The 12,294-nt window shown below is 50.5% G+C and overlaps 1 protein-coding gene across 2 annotated transcripts in view; it reads right to left on the bottom strand.

Annotated features, from left to right (window-relative positions):
• COL5A1 (collagen type V alpha 1 chain) overlaps positions 1 to 12,294 on the bottom strand; it is a 156,266-nt gene that overhangs the window by 20,342 nt on the left and 123,630 nt on the right. For both annotated transcript variants that reach the window (XM_054848417.1, XM_054848418.1), the window contains exons 36-49: positions 11,192 to 11,245; positions 10,554 to 10,607; positions 7,021 to 7,074; positions 5,427 to 5,534; positions 5,145 to 5,234; positions 4,999 to 5,052; positions 4,264 to 4,371; positions 2,431 to 2,538; positions 1,758 to 1,811; positions 1,082 to 1,135; positions 766 to 873; positions 616 to 669; positions 420 to 527; positions 227 to 280 (exon numbers count right to left, since the gene is read on the bottom strand). In XM_054848417.1, the coding sequence (XP_054704392.1) occupies positions 227 to 280; positions 420 to 527; positions 616 to 669; positions 766 to 873; positions 1,082 to 1,135; positions 1,758 to 1,811; positions 2,431 to 2,538; positions 4,264 to 4,371; positions 4,999 to 5,052; positions 5,145 to 5,234; positions 5,427 to 5,534; positions 7,021 to 7,074; positions 10,554 to 10,607; positions 11,192 to 11,245 (1,062 nt within the window). The remainder of the gene's footprint in view (positions 1 to 226; positions 281 to 419; positions 528 to 615; positions 670 to 765; positions 874 to 1,081; positions 1,136 to 1,757; positions 1,812 to 2,430; positions 2,539 to 4,263; positions 4,372 to 4,998; positions 5,053 to 5,144; positions 5,235 to 5,426; positions 5,535 to 7,020; positions 7,075 to 10,553; positions 10,608 to 11,191; positions 11,246 to 12,294) is intronic.

The raw sequence follows: 12,294 nt of genomic DNA on the forward strand, positions 1-12,294 counted from the left end.
GTCGTGGGTAGCCCATATTCGGTGACTAAACGTTAGTTATGCCATAAACACCCAGTAACATGGTGATGTGTCGCCCGATACCCAAACCATGGACATGGCTGGTTCAGTCCCTGCAGCCCCATCCACATCCATGACTCTGACCCCCCTTCAACCAGCTCCTCAGGGGAGACCACTGAAGAAAACCTCTTCTCCATCAGAGCAAGAGCCACCCTGTAAGCATACTTACCGGGAGGCCAACTTCACCAGGAAGACCAGGCTCACCAGATTCACCAGGTTCACCCTGCAGAGTGGAAAAGATGATGAGCACACTTCTATTTCTGCAGGGTGTCGAGTTTGCTGCTCATGTGGCAAAGCTCCTGCATGAGTTTTGTTGCAGTAAACTCCTGCAGGCTTCCATCAGGTTTGTCTGGATGCTTTACCTTCTCTCCTACTGCACCAGGATTTCCTATTCCCCCGGGAGGTCCCTGTGGACCATCTGCTCCTGGTGGTCCAGATGGACCTCTGGGTCCAGGTGGGCCTGGTGGGCCCTGAGAGAGAGGGGAGACAAATTTAAGACATGTTTCTTGGAGCAATGTCTATGTCAGCGATGAAAAAAGAAGTATGAAAGCATCTTACCATTTGCCCAACGTCACCCGTTTCTCCCTTCTCACCGGGTGGTCCTGGCAAGCCCTGTGGAGGTGGAAGGGAAGAGTTTTAGCTGTGAACATCCCAGGTGGAGCCCCAGCTCTCCTTACCCTAAGCCCTTTCCTTGATGCTACGAATTACCTGCAAGCCCACTGGACCGGGGGGACCTGGGAAACCTCGGGGTCCTTCATCACCTTTCTGACCAAAGAGGCCTTGCTGTCCCCTGGGACCTGGCTCTCCATCAGCACCCTGTGAGGAAAGAGTCCAACACAGCTCGGCAAAGACACAAGGCAGATGCAAAGCTCCATCCCCACCACCTCCTGCCGCAGCCAGCAGCAATGCCCTACTCAGGCGTTGGGCATCAGCGGCGCCAGGCAGAAACCGCCCATCTTTGCAGTGCTGCCCAGGACAGCTTATGGCAGGAAAGAGGATTTCTGCCCACAGGGACAATACTCACAGCTGGGCCAGGCTGACCGATTGGACCCTGCGGGCCGGTAGGACCTGGTGGACCCTGTCACGAAACAGAAGTGCAACGTCACCATTAGGATCACAGAGTAAAAAAAACTCACCTGGAAAAGGTGATGCCCTTCAATACAGCCTCCATTAAACACGCGTTCACTCCCAAAACAGAGAGGGAGGACAGGGTCGAGTGTCCCCAAACGCAAGCATCCCTCAGCCCTGGTGCCAATGGCACAGCAGACACGTCTAAATCCGTTTTTGCTCCAGCAAAGCAACACCACGCTGCTCAGTTCTCTCTAAACACTTATGTGCGATTCATTTTCCATTCCTCAGGCTCTGAGCAGCACATAAAGGGTGTGCTACAAGCAACTAGAAAAGGAACTACAGCCAAACACCCAGCTTTAATGGCAAGGGCTCCTCGTGTTTCACAGATATTTACATAGCACATGGGTGACATGGAAACATCTCAGTGTGCTCCTCGGAGCTGGAGGAGAAACACACTTCAGGCACTCGCTCTTTTTTACGTCGTGTGGGTATTTGATGAAGCGAAGGAGAAGAAGATGAAGCAATGGCAGGAAGAGATTAAAATGGTATCATCTTCCGTTTCCAGCAAGTCACACGAGATAACCACACTCCTCCAGGGAAGCAGCTACGACAATGTCCACCCCACTCACCTGCTCCCCTTTGTCGCCCTTGCTGCCCTTCTGGCCAGGCTCCCCGATCTCGCCCTGCCAGGAACAAAGAGGCACAATCAGTTCACTTGGTGACCACTTCCATATCTCAACATTCAAGCAACGGTCCTGTGTGTCTGCACCCTCATCCCAAAGATGCCAATTCCCACAGAAGTACCCCACTGAGTTTTGGAAAAGGCCAGAGATTTGGCAGCTCCAGCTGTAACCAAACCCTTTTGCATCCTAAAACTTTCCTGAGCTGCCACGCGACGCAAGAAGCATCGTTTTGCAGACCTCGTTAGCAGCGATAAGTGATTTGTCCCCAGCTAATGTTTTCTAAGAATCCTCCAGTCCGGAGAGGCTTAATGAGAGAGTGGGGAAAGGTAATTAATTTGGAAAGGCCAGGCACCCGTGGGGGGGGGGCCACCTGCTACGGGCTTTGGGGGAGGCTAACCGCATTTCAGCAAGCGCTTTGGCTGGGAGAACACACGCAGCCCGGTCTGCGGCTGCTCCCCAGATCGGACGCTGCTCGTCTCGCGGGATTGCCAGCGCCACAGAAACACCCTTGTGTTACGACCCCAGCACACCCGTCCCGACGCGGTCAGCACGGTGGCAATGGGGCACGTTGCCCAGGTCCTTCCCGGAGTGACCCTGCGCAGCAGGGAGCTGCTCCCACCTTGTCTCCATCCTCTCCGGGGGGGCCGACAGGACCTGCTGGACCTGGGAGTCCCACCGGGCCCTGGATGCCGTCCCGGCCAGCCGGCCCTTGAGGACCCTTCTCGCCCTGGAAGCAGAAGGAGCAGGCAGGTCACGCAGAGCTCTTCTCCTCCCTCCCATCAACCCAGTACATCCCGTTAATGTTTTATTCAGCTGCTAATGACCCCTGACTACGTGGGCATGTACAGCAAAACCAGTTTCCAGCTGTGTGAGCAGGCTCCCTGTGCTTGCTGTCTGAAACAAGACAACATTTCTGTCTCGAGAGATAAAGAACAAACAAATCTAAACAGTGAATACCCAGATCACAGCTGCAATTTCACCGCTACAGCAATATAATCAGATTTAATCTGCACCCTCTGCCATCTCTCTGTCAATGACAAACAAGACCTCCACTAATTTTTATTCCCACAGCCAATTTTTACTGATTTTGGTCCTGGCTGTCCCAGCACTCAGTGCCTGCTCCCTCCCTGGCTGATCCCCAGCTAACGGGGGTTTCTCGGGAGGCCCCAAGCTCCCTCCTGAGCTTCTGGACAAAGGAAAACACGTGAAGTGAAGAAAGCAATCTCTGCTGGCCTCCTGCTTAAACATCTACTTGTATTCCTCAGACCTGGAGCCTTCCATCAAATTTGTTTGTTTGCAGGAACTGAGCAGTGGATATTTTTCAGTTTCCTCGTGCATAATTTAATTGCATCTGAATCCTGGGTGCTCTCTTCTGAATAATTAGATGCCACATAAATGGCCTATTCATCTATCCAGCGATACATCATACAGGTACTTGGCAGGACAGATGTTCATAAAGCTGATTCACCAGGAAATTCTTGCCTCTGGACTAGCTGCTGGAGTTTCTAATAAGCCAGCAAATGTGGAATACAGTGGCTGATAAACACTTTTGATAACAACAATCAATCACAGTAAGTGTCCTCAGCCAGGCTGAAATCACTGATACCATTTGCTCGTTTTGCTGGGTCTGAAGCTGAGTTTGAGGCAGGCAACCCAAAAGTCCCTGCAAAACCATTTGGGAGCGAATTAGAGACACAGCCTTCCTTCTCGGGACTGTCACGGTGCTCTGCTCTTCAGAGACAGAAATAGTCATCCCAGCCCACTCTCTCCTGCCCGCACGTGACATTTCACGCGCGTGCCTGGGGAGCGAAAGACGTGAGAGCTTGCGCGGGCTGGCTGGTGGAGAGGGACCATATGGCAGGACTCAGCCGTGCTCTGCTGGGGCTCTTGCTCAGAACAGCTCTTTCCACGGGCACCAGCGGGACGGCAGGGAACACGGACGCTGCGGCAGCACGCAGCATCCCGGGAAGCAGAGACGAAACCTCTGCAGCACCTTCCTGTGCTGCCTCTTGGCCGGGGCAGTGAAGGGGTAAGGATTTATTTAGGCTCAGTGGATATCGCCGCTGCCGGCGCATCCCTGTAAGCGGTGACGGGGTTGGCTCACTCCTCTGCCCAGAGGCCAGTCCTGTGGCTGTTTGTCACTAGGAGGTCACACAGGCTGTCATTTTACCTGTGCAGTCCTCATCCCTTCTCGTTGCCTGAAGACATTTTGGTCCCTGGGATCACATCCATTTTTGATAGCCCATGTGTCCCAAACAGGGCTGTTGAGCAGCTAACGTTCAGTGGTTTGGTGCACCCAAGATGAGAAAATTCCTTCCTAATTGAATTCCTTCCTTTTTTTTTTTCCTTAAATCTTTTATACACCTGCCCCAGAGAATGTCTCCATGCTCAGCTTCCTACTACACACATTCCAATTTGACCCACAGCTGTTAATCTTTATACTGGTACTTACTGGAGCTCCCTTTTCACCTGCGGGTCCTGGAGGTCCCTGGGGGCCAGGTCGCCCTGGCAAGCCTATCGGGCCGGCTGATCCTGCGGGACCACGCTCGCCAGGAGAGCCCTGTTGGAGAAGAAGGAAGCATTAATTGGAGTATCAAGCTTTATCTCTGTACAGACAGAAAGAAATCCAGCAGTAGGATGCTGCAAACGCATCATGAGTGCATTTGATGGGCGACCGCCATGTGATGACTTGGTGCCATCAGCCCAAGGGATGCTGTAGATCTTTTTTTACTTAAAATCCCTGGAAAGGCTGGGTTCTCCTCTGGATGGTGCAGGGAGGTCAGTTCTTGGGGGCACATCACCAGCCTGGAACAGGAGCACAAGCCACTTCATGGCCAATGCAGCAGGGAGGCTTGGATGATGAATATTTTCTTCCAGAAGGGCTGCACTGAGCACGAATCTCGAGTGGGGACAACTTTCAGAGGGAAAGCTGGTGACTTAGGAGCAAAATTCTCAATGTCCTGAATCATCCCTGTTCCCTCAGCTTGTCACGTATGTTCATAAGCTGACACCACAAAATGACTGAGCTATTACATGCTTGTCTTGTAAAATAAAGCAATATCCAGCAAGTCGGTAGTTAGTGCAAAGGGAATAACGGCTAAAGCACTGAGCTGTGACTAACCCTCCGGTTTGGCTTGCCAAGCTTGTAAACGCGTTAGGTGGTGCCTGTAAGGGCAAGGATACTCACTGCTGGGCCTGGGGGGCCTGGGGGACCTTCGTTGCCTTTCAGCCCTGGAGCACCCTGGAGGGAGAAAAACAAAGTAATTTTGGGAGCTGGGTGCTGCACCGCCTGGGCACCCTTCCCACCGGCAGGACCGGGCAGCCTCTACTCACAATGGGGCCAGGGAGACCTCTCTCTCCGGGGAAGCCTCGCAAGCCCGGGGGACCGTCCTTCCCTGGGAGGCCAGCGGGACCAGGGTCCCCCTGCAACGACAGCGATAAATGGCTGAGGATCTGCAGAGTCCATAGAGACCCAGCTCCTCCCTCTGGGGTCAAGTCGTGATGAGATGCTGCAAAACATCACGTCTTTTCTGAATCATCCCTCTCCATCTCTGGGAGAGAGGCAGGCGTCCAGGCTTGCAAGGAGAGTGAATTCAGCAGGCTGCTGGTCCCTACCTTGGTCCCTTCTTTTCCAGTGAGGCCAGGAAGACCTTGTTCACCTGGGGGACCTGGAGGACCTGGATGTCCCCGCTCACCCATTGGCCCAGTCTCACCAGTCGGACCCTGAAGAAACAGAGATCAGGGAGAAGGTGGTGGGTATCAGCAGAGCAAAGAATGAAGGAAGAGGTTCAGGCTATCGGTTCATTCCTTTAGGTTGCAATGGGATGGAAGATGCTCCTTCCCTCAGCTGTCCCCTGCAGTGCCACCAGGAATCCCTGCAGACATGTAAAGGGACCTTGTTTTGGAAGGGGCAACATTGCACTTGACAGACTAGAAGCATTGGGATCCTCTGGAACGAAAGCGTTCACATAAATGAGATATTATTACTACAATTATTATGCTTAAGGGTTTTTTTCAATTGAAAACTTCCTCAGTACTCTACAATCGTGCTGATTCTTCTTTATATGGGGCATAAATAATGGATTAGGCTTGTACTACATGCAATTACTGACTGCCTCTGTGCTGTACGCGGGCACTAACGGTGACGAGTGTAACGTAAGGCCCGGCGCAGAAGGTTCCCAAGTGACCCATTTTGGAGGAGGACAAAAGCCATAGGCACAAGACTGTAACGTCCCTGCACGCTGGTGTCCGCTGGGATGGTGGTTGTAATTCATGTCACGCTGCAGGGTGCCACTTAGCGTAAGCAGAACGATAACACTGCGAGCGCTCGGCAACCACAGATCACGCTAACTACGCACAGCAGCGCCAGATACGATCGCCACAGAACCTAATTTGCACTTGAGAAGACAGACACAGTCAGGGAATTGCCCCTAATCAGGGAATTTACAAATCAGGGACTTTACACTATCATTAAAGAGGACAAATTAATTACTTGGTAATTAAAGAGCAACTTCCCCAACAGTTCAGGAGGTTCAGCCCAGAGCCAGTCCTACTCAGTCTAGGACTCTGCCTATAAAACTGATGCACAAGCCTTGCACGCCCTTGCACGAGGGGTACAAATTCTGGCTGCGCAGTTACTATTTCCAGATTGCACAGAGCTCATTGTGACTAAAAGGAAAATAGGGCAACTCTGACAGAATCTAGCAGCACTTGACGTTAAAGAGGGATGCATTTCTTCATAACAACGTGTAAGAGCACTCTTGCATCACACTTACACTGCCCTGAGCGCCCCAGAAGCTTTACAACCCTTTGAGATTATGTTTAACACTCTGGTTGCTTAAGGTCTTTTAGTGAGGCTGTGTGTAGCTGGTCTCTCTCTCACCCTACACCAACTTTACACCAAGGTAGTTGTTATGAGTTCAGAGGAGCCGCCTTGTTTACAGCAGCCTTCAGCCACGTCTCTTTAAATACCATCCTAATGCCTCGACGAGGTGGGCTGGGACCCGTCGGGGTATTTCCAACCCTGGCCAGGAATTCCAAAGCCATCAAGCTTGCTTTGACATGACTTTGCCTCCCCTGGAAGAGGAGTCTCTGTGCTGGGTAACCGGTGGTCCCAGCAGCTCCAGCTAAACCATCAGAGCTGCGGGAACCGGCCGTGCCGCACCGCTGAAGATGAGGGCTGGTGCAAGCACGGGCATTTGCTTCTTACCTGAGGGCCTACGACACCGGGGGGTCCCGGAGGGCCGGTCTTGCCTTGGAAACCCTGTTAGAGAAGGGAAAAGAGAAAGAGATGACACTTCCACCAAGGAGCGCTCCAGCGAGGGTCACAGGCTGCTGCTCCTCTGGCGAAGCTACCGACCAGGAACGGGTGGACACCCGAAGGGAAAAGAAACAAGAAATCAAACAGAAGGTGGAAAATGTGTATTTGTACGTTTATACAGGGACGAAGCAGAGGAAGAAAAAGGGATTCTCAAAGCTCAGCTCTGCTGTTTTGATGGAGCTACTGTGGTTTGGCTGAAGGACTGGCCATATATACATATATAAAAAAAGTCTGCTATGCTCACGAAACCTATCGAGGAAATTGCTATTAGGAAGTCAGAATGTGCGAGTTTCTTCATGCTGGGTAATTCTTAATAAACATTTCCCTTCTCCTGCTCCCCGTTCTGGTACTGGTTTAGGCTCAGCTCTGTTTTAGGCTTAGCTCCCAGGAGGTCGGAGGCCGGGTGACCGTCTTCCAACAACCTCCAGCCCTGCTGAAGCCCCAAACCCACCAGCCTCGGGGGCTGAGCGGAGCTTTATTTCCTTCATCAACATCTGCTGAAAGAAATCACAAATGTGTTTCTCTCCAAAAGCCGATGAGTAGCGAAGTCTCCGTGACAGCTACTCATAATGACATTTGAAGAGTGACAATAACGAACTATCACCACTGCAATTGTTTAGCTCTCCTAAGCCACTCTTTAAAAAGCACATTAATTATCATTCTTACTATAGCACGCTGACAAGCTTGAGAAATGTCATTTAGGGCACACAGGCTATTTTCTCATTGCCACAAAAGACGATCAGATAAATCCCAAGCCAACGGTAATGTGTCACGCTAAAAAAACTACTCAGTGCTATTCTGTAGCTGTCTGCAGATCCCAGAAAATATCCTGTCATTGATGGGGAAACGGCAGAACATCTTTGTGAAATGAATGTACAATTTAAACTCTTATTGTAGAAAAAATATTTCAGCCAGTTCTGTGCAGGACTTTTTTATTAATCTGAAGAAAGGTGTTTCCTTTTATCCTGTTTGAGCCTTGAGCACAGAGTTTTTAGAATTTTTTTTTTTTTTTGATTCAATCTTTGTAAATCCAATACGGCCAAATATTTCAGCATCCTTCAGTGTGCCTATCTGCTACTAAATGAAAAGTCCAATAAAGGGAACTATTTGACAGACAGATTTCAAGTCTAGGTTTTCTTGCACGAAGGTGCAGAGTGCGCTGACAAGGCTACTGATGTGGAAATAATAGTTAATTTGGTTTTGTTTCTCTCCTCGCTTTTTGGCACTGTGTAAGGGAAGGGGGACAAAAAAGGGACTTCTGCTAGCTGGGTCTGCACAGGTCTGCGTGCACCCCGAGAGGATTCCGGGGAAAGCGAACTTTGCAAGCTTGTTCATGGCACAGATTAAGAGATTTTTGGTTTTCTGGAAGGATTTGCCTGTGATAGGTAAGCTACTGCTGCAGTGAGTGAAGAAAGCTTTCAGGGAGTACTTTCAGACCCCAAATAACTGAAAGCCCATTCTCCATTCATATTCATGCAGACTTGGAGGTTGATGCTTTATTCCAAGTTGGTAACGGCAGATGCAAGTGAAGTTTTTACTACTACTTCTAATTTGAATGTAGGAGTACTGGATGTTGTAGATAACTCAGTGAAGGAAGACTAAATGTCACGGTCAGGCTCTGGCAGGTGAAAACTCTTCTCTTCACCTTTAAGTTAATCCTGACCTGAGAACTGTGCGTTCGAAAATACCACAACCAGTGTCTTAAAGTCGGTCTCATGGAGTGTAAATAAATGTCTGGTGTTGCACTAAGCAGTATTTGCATTGCCTTGCTTTGCAAATGCCAGGCAAGTTAATTAAATTGTTGTGTGATAAGTTGAGGGGAAAAAAATGCATAATGTGCAAAGCCTTTTCAGTGCCCATTTGCTAGGAAAGGCAGTGCGGGAAAATGCAAAGCTGAGGAGAGGAAGTTGTGGGTTTTTTCCTGTAAAATAAACACAGAACAAAGAGTCTATCTGCTAACATGCAGCATGCAGTGCTGGGGAGAGGGACGTACCAACAGCAGCGAACGAGCTGGATTGTAAACAGCTGAGGAAAAAGGAATAAACATCCCCAACAATGCCGAAGAACACTAATTACTGCATGCAGAGGAATACATGGCAGAAGGATCATTTTTTGCTTAGGGTATCCTGCAAGCAAAACACGTGCAGAAAATGGACCACCAGAGACGCACGACAGCCAGGGTATCATACCTTCCACATGCCTCATCGTTCTCCTTTGGTGAGAAACAATGATTACATCTGCGCAACAAAACCTTTTAGAACGGACAAAGCAGTACGCGTACGATACAGTGAGGTACCTAAACAGCCAGGAGCTGCTCCGTGGGTTGCAGCAAGGGATTATTGCTGGAGGGAGCTCAAGCAAAACTTGGCGAGGCCCTTGTGCGTAGCTTTGGCTACAAGGCAGCGTCAGCAGAGATGCTCTTCTCGCTCGGGTGCTAAGGCAGCGGCTGACACACGAGCGTGCTGCAGTAATTGGTGCGGACAGAAAAACTAGAGAAAAACCATTGCACCCCTCATCTTGGCCAGGAACTGCCTTCCTCTCAAGCCAAGCATGGCCAAAACTGGGCTGTAACTCTTCTCTGCTGTGCAACAGCTCTTGGCCTCGGTCACATGGTGCATCAAGAGGTGAAAAGCATTTATGTCTCCCCGTTGCAGGTTCCAGAGAAAATAAAACTGCCCCTGATCTAACGCAGCTGGGTGAGGAAAGCTGAGCTTGTGAAGGATGGAGCCCGTCTCGCGTGAAAAACTCTCTGCTACCACAGCCCTAGAGTCGTGTCTCTGGAATAGAGAGACGCAAAACCTCCACATCTCCAAAGGATGGAGTGGGAAAGAAAGTGCAGACTCTACCCGTAACGCTCCGAAGAGCAGAGGCACAGCCTTCCCCCTTGGGAGGCCAAAGGGACGAGCGCTTCGGCGAGTCCTTGGGGTACAGAGCCTGGCTGCTGCTTGGAAATCACCTCCCAGCTCCTTCTCCACCTCATGAAAGCAAGAGCCACACCAAGTGCTGGCTTGTGCTGACCCAGACTCAACCCCAACCAACGTCCTCCCACCTTGCGAGGAGCTGCCTCTTGCAGCACCTATCACAGCAGAAACCCAACTGCCTCTGATGCTGGCCACCAGCATCACTACACCTCTGCTCACGTTTTCTCTACGCACGATACGTATGACCTCCTCAATCTACTAAAGGGACAGAGAGAGAGGAGTTGGTGCACAACCTTCACATAAATCATCATTAGACCGACCCGTCCTGCTCAGAAGAGGGTTGCTTCCCGTAGACCATCCCATGCAGCTGGAGAGACACAGACCTCCAGGGAAAACAAACGTGTGGCCACATCTCCCCAGCTGCACAAAAGGGTTTAGAAAAACCAACCGGCAAGACGAGACTCAGGACTAATGATCTGCCCAAGATTTTTGGCTACTTACAGTTTCTCCTCTCTGTCCGGGGTGACCAGGCAATCCATCCTTCCCAGGAGGACCCTGCAGCAGAAAACCAGGGTGAGAAGGAACATGACCAAATGCTCAGTAGTAAAATTGTGATAAGAACTGAATCAAACCTGCTTGCCTCCTTGCATGAGTTCCCATCCATTTCACAGTGAAATGGGGGTGCTCAGAACCCTAAAAGATACGACCCCTTCCCATGCACCTCCCAAAGGAAAGATTTATCTTACAGGTCCGGAGCAGGAGCGAGCTGTTCAGCACAGGGAAGAAAATCGCTCCAAAAAGGTTTCTGAGGTGCCCCACAAGCGTATAATAATTGCAGTGCTATTCGGTTGTGCTGTCCTCCCAGGATACGGGGGGAAAATAAAGAACAGAGCAACCATGAAAGATCCTAGCGATATTGAGTCATTAGGAAATGAACATTTATAATCAGCCGCAATTTACTTGGCTATTTAAAATCTTAAACCGTCGGGTTATTATCGTGATGTCTCACTAATGCCTTTTATTGGGTACGTCACTGCTTGTCAGAGAAGCAGCTAAGACTGAGCTGGCACAGGCAGTCACAGCTGGATGGGAAAGATTTTATACATTTCTTCGCACGTTCTAGAGAGAGAGTTACTTACAGGGGGGCCTTTTGGTCCAGGAAATCCAGTCGGTCCTTGAGGCCCTGGTGGTCCCTGGGATGCAGAACAAGCCAGAAAACATGGTTAAGGAACCTATAACGCTTTGCTATGAAATACAAGCTCTGTGTGAACAGCAGATAAGCACAAAGCTACAGAAAGCCAGCTACTTCTACCCTAAAGAAATACCCCAAAGTGCGAGACGCAGCTTCCATCTCTTGAAAAAAACTGCATGGAGAGGTAAGAACCAGCCGGCACGTTTAACCGAGCGGCCTGTCCAGCTGCAAAAAGCACTGCCAGCATGAAGAGGGCTATCGACCACTTTGTGCCTTTCCCTCCCAGTGCTATGAAAAATAGGTGTTTTCCCAGCCCAGCTCAACTGGGAGCACCTGGGAGCTACCAGCTCGTGTGGGAATGAAGAAGAGGAGAGCTGGTGGCTTTGGGGGGGCTGCTGCAGGCAGCTGATGCTCCTCAGAGAGCTGCTTCCCCGGAGCGGCGTCAGCAGCAGCTCGTCCCTGCGGTCACAACCAGCAGATGCAAAGCAGGGACCAACTTCATGTATTTCCTCCCTGGGCAATTTTGTAGAAAATTTACAACCAAAACCAAACCCAGGGGGGGAAAAAAAAAAAAAAAATTGAGGCAAAAAATCGTGAAAGTCCCATTGTTTCAATGTTTTCCAGCTAGTGTGCTGCAATCTGGGGAAAGCAGCACGAGGTCCCAGAGGACCATCTCCTCCAGAAAACCGGGGCTCCGGCTGTCTGCACGACACCCATGGGTGACTCTTCCCATGGAGTGATGCTTCTGCAGGACACCCAAGCTCCCATCTGAGCCTTCTTTGGAGAGCTCAGAACAGACCTAAGAGCTCGCAGGTGACTTGTGAGACCCCTCTCCACACAAGCCCGTTTCACCTCGTACTTCTAAACAGATTTGTCCTTTTTTGCTGACCGAGGTACGCTAACCTGCATCCTGGCTCCAGCGAGCTGCCCTCCCCTCTCTGCTTAACAGGGTACTTGGTAGAATGCTCGCTGCAAGAAAACCCCCAGCACCATCTCAGCCCTGCAAACCCGCCTCGTCTGCCGTGTCACACTCACGGGCTCGGACTGAGT

The sequence above is a fragment of the Grus americana genome, chromosome 20 (genome assembly GCF_028858705.1).
Source record: "Grus americana isolate bGruAme1 chromosome 20, bGruAme1.mat, whole genome shotgun sequence".
Taxonomy (NCBI): domain Eukaryota; kingdom Metazoa; phylum Chordata; class Aves; order Gruiformes; family Gruidae; genus Grus; species Grus americana.